General features: G+C 43.3%; 1 protein-coding gene across 1 annotated transcript in view; it reads left to right on the top strand.

The window, feature by feature from the left end:
- LOC115150692 (multiple epidermal growth factor-like domains protein 6) overlaps positions 1 to 15,669 on the top strand; it is an 86,973-nt gene that overhangs the window by 58,439 nt on the left and 12,865 nt on the right. The window contains exons 5-9 of the mRNA XM_029694221.1: positions 616 to 738; positions 11,271 to 11,393; positions 12,867 to 12,992; positions 15,309 to 15,431; positions 15,545 to 15,667. Coding sequence (XP_029550081.1) covers positions 616 to 738; positions 11,271 to 11,393; positions 12,867 to 12,992; positions 15,309 to 15,431; positions 15,545 to 15,667 — 618 coding nt within the window. The remainder of the gene's footprint in view (positions 1 to 615; positions 739 to 11,270; positions 11,394 to 12,866; positions 12,993 to 15,308; positions 15,432 to 15,544; positions 15,668 to 15,669) is intronic.

Below are 15,669 nucleotides of genomic sequence, written 5' to 3'. Positions count from 1 at the left end.
TACAACACAGCTGCACCTCATGCTGTTGGACATTTAGAGAGAGAAAGGCTTGAAGATGGAAACTGTATATTATGGTCTGATAATTGCTGTCATGACTTTCCGTAAGCATTGAAGCAGCTCTTCCAAACCTCACAAATCAGACCCAAACTCATCCCTGTAAGACATTGGAGTTCAACTCTATCTGACATGAAATCAAAGAGAAAGCTTGTTTCTACTTAATGTGGTTTAGAGGGAAGTCATTCAGCTTACTGGCTCTACCAAGAGACTAGCTGGTGTTCTTCATGTCCCATTATTTTTTATAAAGAAACGTGGTCTCCCATCCAAATACTAACCAGGCCCAACCCTGCTTAGGTACCAAGATCAGGCGTGTTCAGGGTGGTATGACCGAAAGTGTATTTTATTTACCCCCATTTTCTCCCCGAATTACAACCTTGGCTCATCCTTAAACTCCCTTAAATGGGTTCTGGGAGAGACGAAGGTTGAGTCATACGAAACATGACCCGCCTGGCCGCTCTACTTCTTATCACACTGCTCGCTTAATCCGGAAGTCTGCCACACCCATGTAAAATATGTTGCTGGGTGACTGACCGGTCTCTGTTTGTGTGTCCCTGTCAGATGTAAATGAGTGTGAGGAGACTAACGGCGGTTGTGAGGCTCTGTGTTGTAACACCATCGGCAGCTTCTACTGCAAGTGTCCTTCTGGTGAGCAGCTGAAGGACGATGGCAGGACCTGCCAAGGTGAGTCCTTTCACTACCATAACCACCACCAACACAACCACTGCCACAACTACCGCCACAACCACAACCACCACCACAACCACCACCACAACCACCGCCACAACCACCGCCACAACCACCACCACAACCACCGCCACAACCACCGCCACAACCACAACCACCATCACAACCACCGCCACAACCACCACCACAACCACCGCCACAACCACCACCACAACCACAACCACCGCCACAACCACAACCACCACCACAACCACCGCCACAACCACCACCACAACCACCGCCACAACCACAACCACCGCCACAACCACCGCCACAACCACCACAACCACCGCCACAACCACAACCACCACCACAACCACCGCCACAACCACCGCCACAACCACCGCCACAACCACAACCACCGCCACAACCACCGCCACAACCACCGCCACCACCATAACCACCGCCACAACCACAACCACCACCACCACCACAACCTCCGCCACAACCACCACCGCAACCACCGCCACAACCACCACCACAACCACCGCCACAACCACAACCACCACCACAACCACCGCCTCATCTAAAAACAAAACACCAGTCTCAACAGTGAAGAGGCGACTCCGGGATGCTGGCCTTCTAGGCAGACTTCCTCTGTTCAGTGTCTGTGTTATTTGGCCCATCTTAATCTTTTCTTTTTATTGGTCAGTCTGAGATATGGCTTTTTCTTTGCAACTCTGCCTAAAAGGCCAGCATCCCAGAGTCGCCTCTTCACTGTTGACGTTGAGACTGGTGTTTGCGGGTACTATTTAATGAAGCTGCCAGTTGAGGACTGTTTCTCAAACTAGACACTCTAATGTACTTGTCCTCTTGCTCAGTTGTGCACCGGGGGCTCCCACTCCTCTTTCTATTCTATTTAGAGCCAGTTTGCGCTGTTCTGTGAAGGGAGTAGTACACAGCGTTGTACGAGATCTTCAGTTTCTTGGCAGTTTCATGGAATAGTTTCTTGGCAGTTTCATGGAATAGCCTTTATTTCTCAGAACAAGAATAGATTGATGAGTTTCAGAAGAAAGTTCTTTGTTTCTGGCCATTTTGAGCCTGTAATCCAACCCACAAATTCTGATGCTCCAGATACTCAACTAGTCTAAAGACGGCTAGTTTTATTACATCTTTAATCAGAACACCAGGTTTTCAGCTGTGCAAACATAATTGCAAAAGGGTTTTCTAATGATCAATTAGCCTCTTAAAGTGATAAACTTGGATTAGCTAACACAACGTGCCATTGGAACACAGGAGTGATGGTTGCTGATAATGGGCCTCTGTACGCCTGTGTAGATATTCCATAAAAAAATCTGCCGTTTCCAGCTACAATAGTCATTTACAACATTAACCATGTCTACACTGTATTTCTGATCAATTTGATGTTATTTTAAATGGACAAAAATTAGCTTTTCTTTCAAAAACAAGGACATTTCTAAGTGACCCCAAACTTTTGAACGGTAGTGTATGTGAATAGCTAACCCCATAGGGATGGTGAGTGCATTCCTACTGTATGACTGCCCATATCTATAGACAGTGCTGAACTGTCTGAGATATGGCATGTCTACAGGCCTGTCCCAGAAGCATTCTGTTAACACACATCTAATTGATTAAATCAGTGAAAGAAGAAAGTAAACAGATTTGGAAGACAACACACACATCGCTGCAAGGCTTTTTACAATGAATATTTATTATTCAAAGCCATTCAGCTATTGGATGTTATTGGATTCCCCTGTAATGATGAAAATCTTATTTGAAGTTCATTGTCTTGAAGAAAAACTAAAATCTGAAATGAAAATAGAAATGTAGAACGCAGTTGTTGCCCTTTTAAACCTCCTGATCGTATTATTGGCTGGTGCTTTGTTTTGAATGAGCAGGGCTGATGTGAATGGTTCAGATCAGAGAGGGGTATGCCAACACTAACCAGTCACATGCTGAGCTGGGTATAGCCGTGTCAACACTCTCCCGGTCATGACCACTGTATGTCGGCGGGCAGAGGGGCACTGCAGGGTTGGGAGGGTGTGGGGATTGTAAGCCCACTCTTGGTACAGCCTGGACAATGTGTGTGTGTGTGTGTGTGTGCGTGCGTGTGTGTGTGTGTGTGTGGTGCGTGAATGTGTAGACTAGAAACATTTTATAGGCAGATTGAGGCACAACTCTCTCTCTCCAAAACCAACACATAATAAATGTCTCGTTTAGTGAGTGCACGGCATTTAAAGTAAAGGTCTCTCACAGGGAGGGGTGTTGATAGAATGTGTTATTCAGACAGGATTTATTGCATTTGGTCTTTATTTTACTGATAGGGCTCAAAGGACCTATCCTCTTTCATGCTTATCTTACTGCTGCCTGCTCCCACTCTCTACCTGGCATTGCCCACTTATGTTTGAAATCTCTGCCTGCCCTTTCCAGATATTACAAAGATGTTCACACTTATATGTGTGGGTGCTTATATTTGTCCTTCTTCACACATGCAAGTATGTTTTATATACATGTGAATTGGAAATGGGTTTTCTTACATATCCCAACTCCCCTTTAGAGTTGTGTCATGGCCAGGGTCAGCCATTATCAACAGAGACCCTGGAGCAATTAGAGTTAAGTGCCTTGCTCAAGGGCACATCAACATTTGTTTTTTCTTCCTTTGTCGGCTTGGGGATTCGAACTAGCAACCTTTGGCAACCTACTGGCCCAATGCTCTAACCGCTAGGCTACCTGCCTCCCCGTGTGTGTTTGTGTGTGTGCGTGCATGTGTGAGATAAAAATAGTCTGTGTGTCAGTGTGTGTTTGTGACTGTGTGTGTTCTTCCCACTTTATCAGTTTCCGGTTTTCTGTCTGGGCTTGAAGATTCTCCTGAGATGCTTGTATGTAATGCGGCTACTGCAGTACAGTTAGTGTTTTTTTTAAAGCAGTGCATGAAATACCTCTCATATATAGTGTCAGAGCAGCTTCAGAGTTTTTCACAGTTCTTTATATAAAGACCTGTCTTGATCCAGCCTCTACTGCTTAGATGTATATGTTGGCAAGGGATAAGAGTCTCTGCCCTGAGCTCCTGAGTAGATGGGGTCACTGCAAGATGAATGCGTCTCTCTGATGTTAGGTTTCTAAATATCAAATTGTACCCTTGTAGTTTGGCGATTATTCCTTACATACATTCAATATCAAAAGAAACGTTTTCACATTCCTTATAGTACCTGCATGCCATGTCCTATAAATCTATCACATTCTTTCACATACATGAGGCTTTGAAGTGGAAGGAAAAGTATCGGCAACTGTACTCATAAATCACTCTCATTTTTTATATTAGCTTTTTATCACTCAGGATAATGTATTTTCTGTCAAAATACAATTACATGTGTGATCATGGGCCTGGACATGTGGGCTACCTTGAGGGGAGGAGGGGGAGAAGAGAGGGGAGAGGAGGTGGAGAAGGAGGAGGGGGAGAGGAGGTGGAGAGGAGAGGGAGAAGGAGGAGGGGAAGGGGAGGGCCTTTAATGTGCTGGACATTGGAGACAGACATGATGGAGGAGTCAGGGAAGAAAGGATACACTAAAAAGAGAGAGGGATACAGGGGGAGGGAGGACAAATCAAGAGAGGCAGAGGGAGCAAGAAGTGGTTCTGACTCACACAGTATGTGACTGGAAAGAAAAATCTTAACAGAGTTTGTTATTATTCATGTCTGGTTTTACAGTATCTCAAGCTCAGGATTTTAGTTGTAATTTTGTATATTGCATGTGGGTTTATCTTAGTATTTTTCGGGCATAAAGACCTTTTTTGAGTCTATGAGACTAAGTATATATTAGTAGTTCTTAGTTATGGCGTTGTTAGGATGGTTGATGCTCCTCGTGGTGTGTTTTGGGGCTCATATTGAACCAATCTTGGGCTCTAACAATATGTACCACCGCTATCATAGAAGGATTTGCTATATGCCTAACTGCTTCCATGCATACAATGGGTACAACATTGGGTATCATGTACCAGGTGAGTGCTACAGTACATTCCACATTTATGTGGTTATGTCTACCCCTGCATGGACAATACTGCCTGTAAATGATATCTCAGTGGGTTTATGTCATGTAGAGGTACAGACTGTCACGCTGCTGTTGGCTTGGAGTCATTGTAACTGAATGAAAAGATACCTTATGATTAACCTGTTGAGGACAGACATTCCGCTAGCGGAACCCCGTTCCGCCTGTGGAACCCTTAGCCAACAGCCAATGGCATCGCATGGCGCGAAATACAAAACCAACTAAAATACCACAATTCAATTTTCTCAAACAATCAACTATTTTACACCATTTTAAAGATAAGACTCTCGTTAACCTGTTGGGGCTAGGGGGCAGTATTTGCACGGCCGGATAAAAAACGTACCCGATTTAAACTGGTTATTACTCTTGCCCAGAAACGAGAATATGCATATAATTAGTAGATTTGGATAGAAAACACTCTAAAGTTTCAAAAACTGTTTGAATGGTGTCTGTGAGTATAACAGAACTCATATGGCAGGCCAAAACCTGAGAAGATTCCATACAGGAAGTGCCCTGTCTGACAATTTGTTGTCCTTCTGTTGCATCTCTATCGAAAATACAGCATCTGTGCTGTAACGTGACATTTTCTAAGGCTTCCATTGGCTCTCAGAAGGCACCAGAAAGTGTAATGGGGTGTCTGCTGTCTCTGGGCGAAGAACAGCAGGAGAATTTGTGAGTGGTCAGCCTAGGGACAGTGACACTGGAGATGCGCGTTCGTGAGAATTCTTCATTTTTTTCTTTCAGCCTTTGAATGAATACAACATCGCCCAGCTTGGAATATTATCGCATAAAAAAATAGCATAAAAATTGATTTTAAACAGCGTTTGACATGCTTCGAAGTACGGTAATGGAATATTTTGAATTTTTTTGTCACGAAATGCGCTCGCGCGTCACCCTTCGGATAGTGACCTGAACGCACGAACAAAACGGAGGTTTTGGATATAACTATGGATTATTTGGAACCAAAACAACATTTGTTGTTGAAGTAGAAGACCTGGGAGTGCATTCTGACGAAGAACAGCAAAGGTAATCCAATTTTTCTAATAGTAATTCTGAGTTTGGTGAGCCCCAAACTTGGTGGGTGTCAAAATAGCTAGCCTTGATGGCCGGGCTATGTACTCAGAATATTGCAAAATGTGCTTTCGCCGAAAAGCTATTTTAAAATCTGACACCGCAATTGCATAAAGGAGTTCTGTATCTATAATTCTTTAAATAATTGTTATGTATTTTGTGAACATTAATCATGAGTAATTTAGTAAATTCACTGGAAGTTTGCGGTGGGTATGCTAGTTCTGAACATCACATGCTAATGTAAAAAGCTGGTTTTTGATATAAATATGAACTTGATTGAACAAAACATGCATGTATTGTATAACATAATGTCCTAGGAGTGTCATCTGATGAAGATCATCAAAGGCTAGTGCTGCATTTAGCTGTGGTTTTGGTTTTTGTGACATATATGCTTGCTTTGAAAATGGCTGTGTGATTATTTTTGGCAGGGTACTCTACTGACATAATCTAATGTTTTGGTTTCGCTGTAAAGCCTTTTTGAAATCGGACAATTGTGCATAATGTCTGTCATGTCTTGCACGGCAAAGCAGACAGATTCTCAGTGTTATGAGTCCACTCCTACTGTAGAGATGTCAGGGCTGGTGCCCTTGTGTGTAGTCTGGCACTGCCCACATGACTTCAGTAGAAGATTGGAACATGGGAGGCTTCCACTTATCAGTGGAGAGATAAGTAATAATTACACAATATGACAGATCTTGTCAGTAAAAGTAATGACTGCAGCTCTGGAAGATGGACAGTCATATCCAGGTTTAGGTGGCTAGGTCTAATAATTTTGCCCTAGCACTACACAACTACACAGATATTAGTTAAACTATAATGTTTTTGTCCTTTTCATTCACTTAAATGTCTCTTTTTTCAACATTCTAAAGCTCCCCATTGTGACATCATCACTTCCAACTTCCATTCACTGTAAATACAACATCAGCTACTTTGACCACTTTGCCAAACACTTACACCAAATGTTAGTGTATGGCATCTTCCTCTACTTCTCTGCTATTCAAATCTGAAATAATAACATGATTATCTGGTACCGATCAAACGTTACAGCTGTTTAAGTGACCGCATCAACAACATTTTCTGAAACTTTTTTTTAAACCACTGACATTTTGACCACTTTTCCAACAAGTTTGTCAAAAGCTTAGGGGGTATGACATCTTGGTCTACTTCTCTGCTATTCAAATCTGGAATCGGAACAGAAATATCTTCTACATATCTAATGACACAGCTCTTTTAGTAAACGCATCAACAACTTTTTGTCTTAATTTTTTCAAACAACTGCCGTTTTGACAGCTTTCCCAGCACTTTAGAGAAGGAATTAGAGGGTATGATGTCTTGGTCTACTTCTCTGCTACCAATCAAGAGGTACAGCTGTTTTAGGAACTACATCAACTAACTTCCCACTGTTGAATGAACTGCCATGGAACTTATTAGAACTTTCAAACTACAATAATCGGGGAGCACATTCTAATCATTAAACAAAGTAAAAATTGTGACATTTGACACTAATCAGGTACTTTGATCACTTTTCTCAACAACACGTCATAGACAAAAACGTAAAGGGAATGGCACCTTTAAAACTTCTTCCACTACCACAAAACTACTTTTAAAGAGTTAAAGCAAGTCCCACCAATTTTTCTTAATGGATAATTACCATCTAGTTTATTGCTTTTGATTAATATCACAGAACTGAGAATCAGGTACAAATCCATGTAGATTTCATGCTTGATTGCAGAAATGATGGAAAAATCCCAAGCAGTTTTTTTTCCATGAAGAGGGAAGACAACAGTGTGATCAAGGCTGTGGTGGGTACTGGTCTAATGGCTGCTGTAAGCCAGTGGCAGCTGAGGCTTTGGCTCCATTCTCTGTGGGGTCATGTTTTAGACATGGAAACCAGCCTGGAAGGCTTTTATAGTGCGCTATAGTCCATCGGGAAAGAGCTCCACGTCTTTGGAGTGATTTCATTAAAAACCAAAACCAAACAAAAGCATGCTGCTTGGACGGAAAAGAGAGCACTCCTACAGTATGCCTGCCAGCTTTCCTGAATGGAACCGAGCTGAAGTTTGGCAGCAGTTTGGAGCTGAATTGGTGTAATGTGTAGGGCATGTACTCTCTCCCAAAACACCATCGTAAAAGATGTGGGAACTCCATGTCCTGAGGTGTCTCCAATGGGAGTGGATGGGTTCATCTATAGACAGAACTAGAGATGAGGAATACTGGTAGTGTAGGATGTACAGTACAGTAAGGACTGATATAGTTGCATGCTTCTCTAACCCACTGCACAGTGCACACTATGGCTTGGATAAAATGTGGTTCTGAATATACAGTATTTATATCTGATCTGTTACAAGCAGCAAGGCCAAGGAGAAATATACATAATATCTCCCTCTCCATTGTGTGGGTACTGTATCCCCAGGGGAGGGCTGCTGTTCCCTCCTGGAATCCCAGGCCCACTGTGATCATTGCTGTTCTGGAGGTGGTCACAGGTTGTTTGTGTGTCCTTCTGGCTGCTTTCATGTAAGACAGACAGCTCTGGGTTAGCGTGTAATAATGGCGATGGAGCCCAGCTGTACCAGTCCAGATCCCTCATAGCGTGCCACCAGGCAGGGCTTTGGAAGGGGAGGGGGTTCTCTGGGCTCTCTCCTTCTGGTACTGTCTCTCTGGATCTCATCTCCTCCTCCATGGCTCCAAGTGCATGAAAAGAGAACGCTTGATCATGTTAGGCACAGTTAACCTCTCTTGGGGAGGTGGGACCCACGGTTCACACTATTCAACAGCCAGTGAAAAATCAGAGGGCCAAATTCAAAACCACAAAATGTCATAATTCAAAGTTCTCAAACATACGACTATTTTACACCATTTTAAAGATACACGTCTCCTTAATGTAACCACATTGTCCGATTTCAAAAAGGCTTTACGGCGAAAGCATAAAGTTAGATTATGTTAAGACAGTTCCAAACCAAGAAAAACCACACAGCCATTTTCCTAGCAAGGACAGGCGTCACAAAAACCAGAAAACCAGCTAAAATTATGCACTAACCTTTGACGATCTTCATCAGATGACACTCCTAGGACATCATGTTACACAATACATGCATTTTTTGTTCGATCAAGTTCATATTTATATCCAAAAACAGCATTTTACATTGCAGCGTGATGTTCAGAAAATATTTTGCCTCCAATACTGCCGGTGAATCAGCACAACAATTTACAAAAATATTCATCATAAACGTTGATAAAATATTAAACTGTTATTCAAAGAATTATTATCTCCTTTATGCAACCGCTGTGACAGATTTCAAAAAAGCTTCACGGGGAAAGCACACTTTGCAATAATCTGAGTACTGCGCTCAGAAAAAGACATCAAGCAATACAGATACCCGCCATTTTGGAGTCATCTAAAATCATAAATAGCATTAGAAATATTCACTTACCTTTGATGATCTTCATCAGAAGGCACTTCCAGGAATCCCATGTCCACAATAAATGTTGTTTTGTTCAATAAAGTCCATAATTTATGTCCAAATAGCTCCTTGTTGTTTGCGTGTTCAGTAAGCTACTCCAAGTGTAGGAAGCGCGGCCAAAATGTCACAATGAAAAGTCAAAAACAGTTATATTTACGTTCGTTCAAACATGTCAAACGTTGTATAGCATCAATCTTTACGGCCTTTTTAACTTAGAACTTCAATAATATTCCAACCGAACGATTCCAGTGTCTTGAAAAACATTTTGGAACACAGCTACCCCTCACGTGAACGGGCGCCAATGAACTCATGTCCTTACCTGAGTCAACAACTTCCAACTTCCTCTGTTCGCTCTCTGTTCACCATAGACGCCTCAAACAACTTTCTAAAGACTGTTGACATCTAGTGGAAGCCTTAGGAAGTGCAAAATGAACCCTAAGTCACTGTGTGTTTGATAGGCAATGACTTGAAAGGACTACAAGCACCAGATTTTCCACTTCCTGGTTAGATTTTTCTCAGGTTTTTGCCTGCCATACGAATTCTGTTATACTCACAGACATCATTCAAACAGTTTTAGGAACTTCAGAGTGTTTTCTATCCAAATCTACTAATGATATGCATATTCTAGTTCCCGGGCCCGAGTAGTAGGCTGTTTAATCTGGGTACGTTTTACTTCCGGCCGTGAAAATACTGCCCCCTACCCAAGAGAGGTTAAGTTACCATTGTAAAAGAGGATGTGCCAGCATGACAGTGTATTGACATTAGCCACAATGGGTACATTATTGTTCTGATTGAGGAGTCTGTTGTTGTTATGCAGGGTTTTATGTGTGAGGAATCTTCATTATTGCTGAATATTACAACTCAAATTGCCTTCAGTGCATAACACATGATTTCATAATTGCATAATGTTCACAATGCAAGGCACAACACAATGACATAATAAGAAGCAAACAATGGGAGGGGGTAACATTACAGAAACTGTCTTCCTTTCTTTCCTTTAGTTTTTTCACAGAGGTACAGCTGAATTCTTGAAATAGTTGCTTTTTGAAAATAAATGCTTTGTGAGTGGACTTACTGAACTCATCTGAGCAGCTCATAACTCACTCTGCAGTTATTTAAGCTGGCACCAGCCATCAGCTATTTTATGGTGTGTTATTTATGTTACAGACAGTCAGCGTGGCCAAAAACTGTTCACACTCACCTTTTAACGGTTCAATATGCTGACAACCCAAAATACATCATAGTGATTCACATCCCTGATATAATTACTGTACTAGACTTGAACACTGCAGATATATTATGTGTGTGTGTGTGCATGTGTGCATGCTTGAGTGTTAGGGAGAGAGAGAGAGCGAGAGAGAGAGAGCGAGAGAGAGAGAGCATTAAGTAACGTGTGAACTGGGAATGTTTTCAACAGTTTGATGTACTGTATTTTCTTGTTGAGTGTCTCATGGGGATTAATGTCTTAATTGCCGTGTTGGTGGTGACAGACAGAATGTTACCAGTAAAAAACAGAACGGGTCACCTCTGATCTCGCTGTGGGTCTGGCCTACACTTTTTGGATTACCTTTGACCCTTACATGAGCCATGCCCCTGAGACTGAGAGAGTGAGTAAAGGAATTTTGTGGGGGATTTAAATGTTCAGTAGTTGTTACACATGGAGGATTTGTTTGGGCACTGATGCACTGGCGGAGGATCTGTACCCTCATCCATCTTCTTCCTCCTTCTTAGAGGAGCGTATCTTTCTCCTAAAGCTGTGTTTAAATTCCCGTTTCAGATAATGGAATCTTTCTGGAGTTTACTCTCCAGGAGTACTTTGCTGATAATGAGACAGCATTTAGGACAATTGCTCTAATTTGTGTGTGTGTGTGTGTGTGTGTGTGTGTGTGTGTGTGTGTGTGTGTGTGTGTGTGTGTGTGTGTGTGCGTGTGCGCGTGTGGTGCATGCCCTGCAGATATTGATGAGTGCCAGGTCCACAACGGGGGCTGCCAGCACGGTTGCGTGAACTCCAGGGGCTCCTATCACTGTGAATGTAACCCAGGCTCTCGACTCCATGTGGATGGACGCACCTGCATTGGTGAGTAATATTAGCAACCAGCGGCCCATGAACCTGATAACCCTATGTCACGCATCATCATCATGATATATAAACCACAAACATAGTGTGTCATTCAAGTCAGTGGAAGCTTTTGGAAACCCCAGGGTCGAGGTATGAGTAAGTATAGTCCTCATGAAAGGGAAAGGAAAGGTGATACCTAGTCAGTTGTACAACTGAATGCATTCAACTGAAATGTGTCTTCCGCATTTAGCCCAACCCCTCTGAATCCGCCTACAGTATAGAAAGGTCTCAGTTCAGTTGAAAAGATCATCTTGCTCAGTCTCAACTTGCACAGCAAGGAATGTATACAGAGCGACATATTTGACGTTTAGAATGGAAGTGTATGCTGCTTTTCTTGGCTTTAAGACAATGTATATGATATTAGAGAGGATAGAGAGGAGGACCCTGGTGTCACTGACTACCTGTTGTGTGACGGCTGTGGTGTGATGATAATGACTGATTGCACTAATAATCACAGTGCTCAAGTGGACTGTCTCAGGGTTGATGCTTATCTGTGAGGTTGCATATCGTTCTCTTGACGGCTATCTGGGAACTGTGCTGTACCATTGGCTGAGAGAGAGAGTGAGAGAGAGAGAGAACGAGAGAGAGAGAGAGACAGAGAGCGAGAGAGAGAGAGAGACAGAGAGAGAGAGAGAGAGAGAGACAGAGAGCGAGAGAGAGAGAGAGACAGAGAGAGAGAGAGAGGAGAGAGAGAGAGAGAGAGAGAGACAGAGAGAGAGAGAGAGAGACAGAGAGCGAGAGAGAGAGAGAGACAGAGAGAGAGAGAGAGAGAGAGAGAGAGATGCATACTAGTAGCCACAGAGGCAGTAGAGGAAAGGAACACCAGATGTCTTCCCATATCAATTCAAGATATCAGTTATTTTTTTATATCCAGCATATGGTTTGACTGGAGAGGTCAGTTTTAACAAGGAGAGCATGTGGATGCATAAAGTGTCCAGTCAGTCAGTTTATCAAAACACCATTAGAGGAGGAGGTCAATCAGAGGCTGGGCCTGGTGTTTTCATCCAGAGATACTGTGGCTAACTGAGAGAGAAAGAGACATGTAAAAAGCAGAGATCAGTCAGTGTGCTGGCTCTCTGGCTTCACCTCATCAGCTCAGGAGGAGTGTCCTCCGCCATTGACGACCTTCCATCTGCTGTCTATGTGATTATTGGCCCTACAGGCATGATGATGGAACTTTAATCGGTCAGAGCAGAACAATTCACTGAGGTATTTAGCACAGTGTTTGTGTTGGTAGCACTTCTGAGCTCGCAGCCTTTCAGAAACAGCAAAGGACACAGAGTAGAGGTAGAGTAGGGTAGAAGCCTCGCTCTATTCAGATTTATATCTAAAAGAATACATTTCAAAACTGAAAAGGAACTCAGGAACAGTTTACAGTGCCCTCTCTCAAAATGTATTCTAAAAATGTATTGTCTGTCTGTCTGTGTCCAGCTATCCAATCATGTGGAATCAGTAATGGAGGATGTGAGCATTTCTGTGTACAGCAGTCCCTTGCTGTCTTCCGCTGCCACTGTAGAGCCAAATATGTGCTGGCTGAGGATGGCAAGCACTGCAAATGTGAGTATCCAGATCCACTGGCAGTTGCACACTACTGTGCACCTGACAGCACATGCACACTCTCTCACAGGTGATTAAATATATCCAAGAACCTGCCAAATACTGAAGTACCCTCAAGGTGAAGTCATTTGTGAGAAAACAACATTTTGACCAATTACAAACAAATAAGAAATAAGCTCCCCTGTCACATTACATGAGGTTTCCTTTCCTTCTCCCAGTGTGCCGTTGGGCTTCAGGGTTGACATGGGAAACTGCAGATGAAGTACGTTTAGTAGAAAGACTGCAGAGTGGGCAAGTTGACAGGCTGTGAAGTCACAAAACATGTGGTTTTCTCTTTTTCACCACAAATATGGGCTACATTACTGATCATAATCTTTGGCTGAGGTAATCATGAGTGCAGACACAGAGAGCAGCTTTCAGTGCATGTTGAATGACAGGCAGCTAAAAGAGACAGTAGCCTGATACAGACATTAAACTAATCGTGACGTGTAACCCAGAGAGGCAGCTAGATATAAAGACGGATAACCATACTTGGAGGAGCTTCAAGCTGTAACTATGCCAGTCCCAAATAGCAATGTGATGGATGGATGGAGAGGGGAGAGTGTAGGCAAGATACAAATCAAATCAAATCAAATGTATTTATATAGCCCTTCTTACATCAGCTGATATCTCAAAGTGCTGTACAGAAACCCAGCCTAAAACCCCAAACAGCAAGCAATGCAGGTGTAGAAGCACGGTGGCTAGGAAAAACTCCCTAGAAAGGCCAAAACCTAGGAAGAAACCTAGAGAGGAACCAGGCTATGAGGGGTGGCCAGTCCTCTTCTGGCTGTGCCGGGTGGAGATTATAACAGCACATGGCCAAGATGTTCAAATGTTCATAAATGACCAGCATGGTCAAAGAATGATATTCACAGTTGTCGAGGGTGTAACAAGTCAGCACCTCAAGAGTAAATGTCAGTTGGCTTTTCATAGCCGATCATTGAGAGTATCTCTACCGCTCCAGCTGTCTCTAGAGAGTTGAAAACAGCAGGTCTGGGACAGGTAGCACGTCCGGTGAACAGGTCAGGGTTCCATAGCCGCAGGCAGAACAGTTGAAACTGGAGCAGCAGCATGGCCAGGTGGACTGGGGACAGCAAGGAGTCATCATGTCAGGTAGTTCTGAGGCATGGTCCTAGGGCTCAGGTCCTCCGAGAGAGAGAAAGAGAGAAAGAAAGAAAGAGAAAATTAGAGAGAGCATACTTAAATTCACACAGGACACCGGATAAGACAGGAGAAATATTCCAGATATAACAGACTGACCCTAGCCCCCCGACACATAAACTACTGCAGCATAAATACTGGAGGCTGAGACAGGAGGGGTCAGGAGACACTGTGGCCCCATCTGACGATACCCCCGGACAGGGCCAAACAGGAAGGATATAACCCCACCCACTTTGCCAAAGCACAGCCACAAAGTACAACCACCAACTTACCATCCTGAGACAAGGCCGAGTATAGCCCACAAAGATCTTCGCCACGGCACAACCCAAGGGGGGGCGCCAACAAGCCATTTTTTATAGTGTTAGGGGAAGGGTATTTGAGAATCCAAGGTGTCCTTTAGGTCCAAGGGTTTGTCTTAACACTGTACATTCATAGCTGCCAATAATTCATGTCCAACAGGATGTCTAAGTTGGACTTCCTTCCATTCAGGAGATGAGACATTAAATTGTTGTGAATCAGACCCTAATTTGAAGTGTTCACTCATCTTTCATGTTTTCCCTCAACATTAGTTCACATTGTACTCTGGCAACACAAAGCTCAGCCATGGATTGTCTGGGCAGCAGAGTCCTCCTTTCTCTCTCTCTCTCTCTTTCTCTCTCTCTCTCTCTCTCTCTCTCTCTCTTTCTCTCTCTCTTTCTCCTCTCTCTCTCTCTCTCTCTCTCTCTCTTTCTCTCTCTCTCTCTCTCTCTCTCCCTCTCTCTCTCTCTCTCTCTCTCTCCCTCTCGCTCTCTTTCTCTCTCTCTCTCAGGGAGGGAGGATTATGATTTTACAATAAGACAATACTGTCTTTTAGACATTTTTACGTTGTAATGGTTGGCCAGGACCAGCTTTCTCTAATTTCTGCAGGCACAACTATGCAGAAAAATACTCATCCCAGTGTAGTTGGGCCTTTGTCTTGAGTGGTTATGTCAGTATGTATTTGTTCAGTATACTGTATGAGATGTACCTCTGCATTTTAGACGAATGTCCTCAAAAAAATTCAACACTGTTTGTAAGAAGTTGATGTTCGTCAACATAAAGCACTCTCAACATTAATCGTTGTCTCCTGTGTTACAGTGGAGAATCCATGTCTAGATAAGAATGGTGGCTGCCAGCATGACTGTCTTGTTGATCGTGGCAAGGCCCACTGTGAATGTAGAAATGGGTACAAGCTGGCAGAGGACAGGAAGACCTGTGATGGTAAAAAAGATGTCCGTCTTTTGATTACTGGACTACTGTTCATACAGGGCCAATCATGTCTCTGTATTTAAGTTCTAGTATAGATCTGTATAGACACTGTTTAACTGTCCCAGATATTGATGAGTGTGAGTCGGAGCAGACGGGCTGTGCTCATGGCTGCCACAACACCCTGGGCTCCTTCGCCTGTGTCTGTGACACTGCCTACGAGATGGGAGCAGACGGACGCCAATGCTATCGT

Source organism: Salmo trutta, chromosome 16 (assembly GCF_901001165.1).
Source record: "Salmo trutta chromosome 16, fSalTru1.1, whole genome shotgun sequence".
Classification (NCBI taxonomy): Eukaryota; Metazoa; Chordata; class Actinopteri; order Salmoniformes; family Salmonidae; genus Salmo; species Salmo trutta.
Note: the sequence above shows the minus strand (reverse complement) of the source record. Positions and strands in the feature narration are given on the sequence as shown.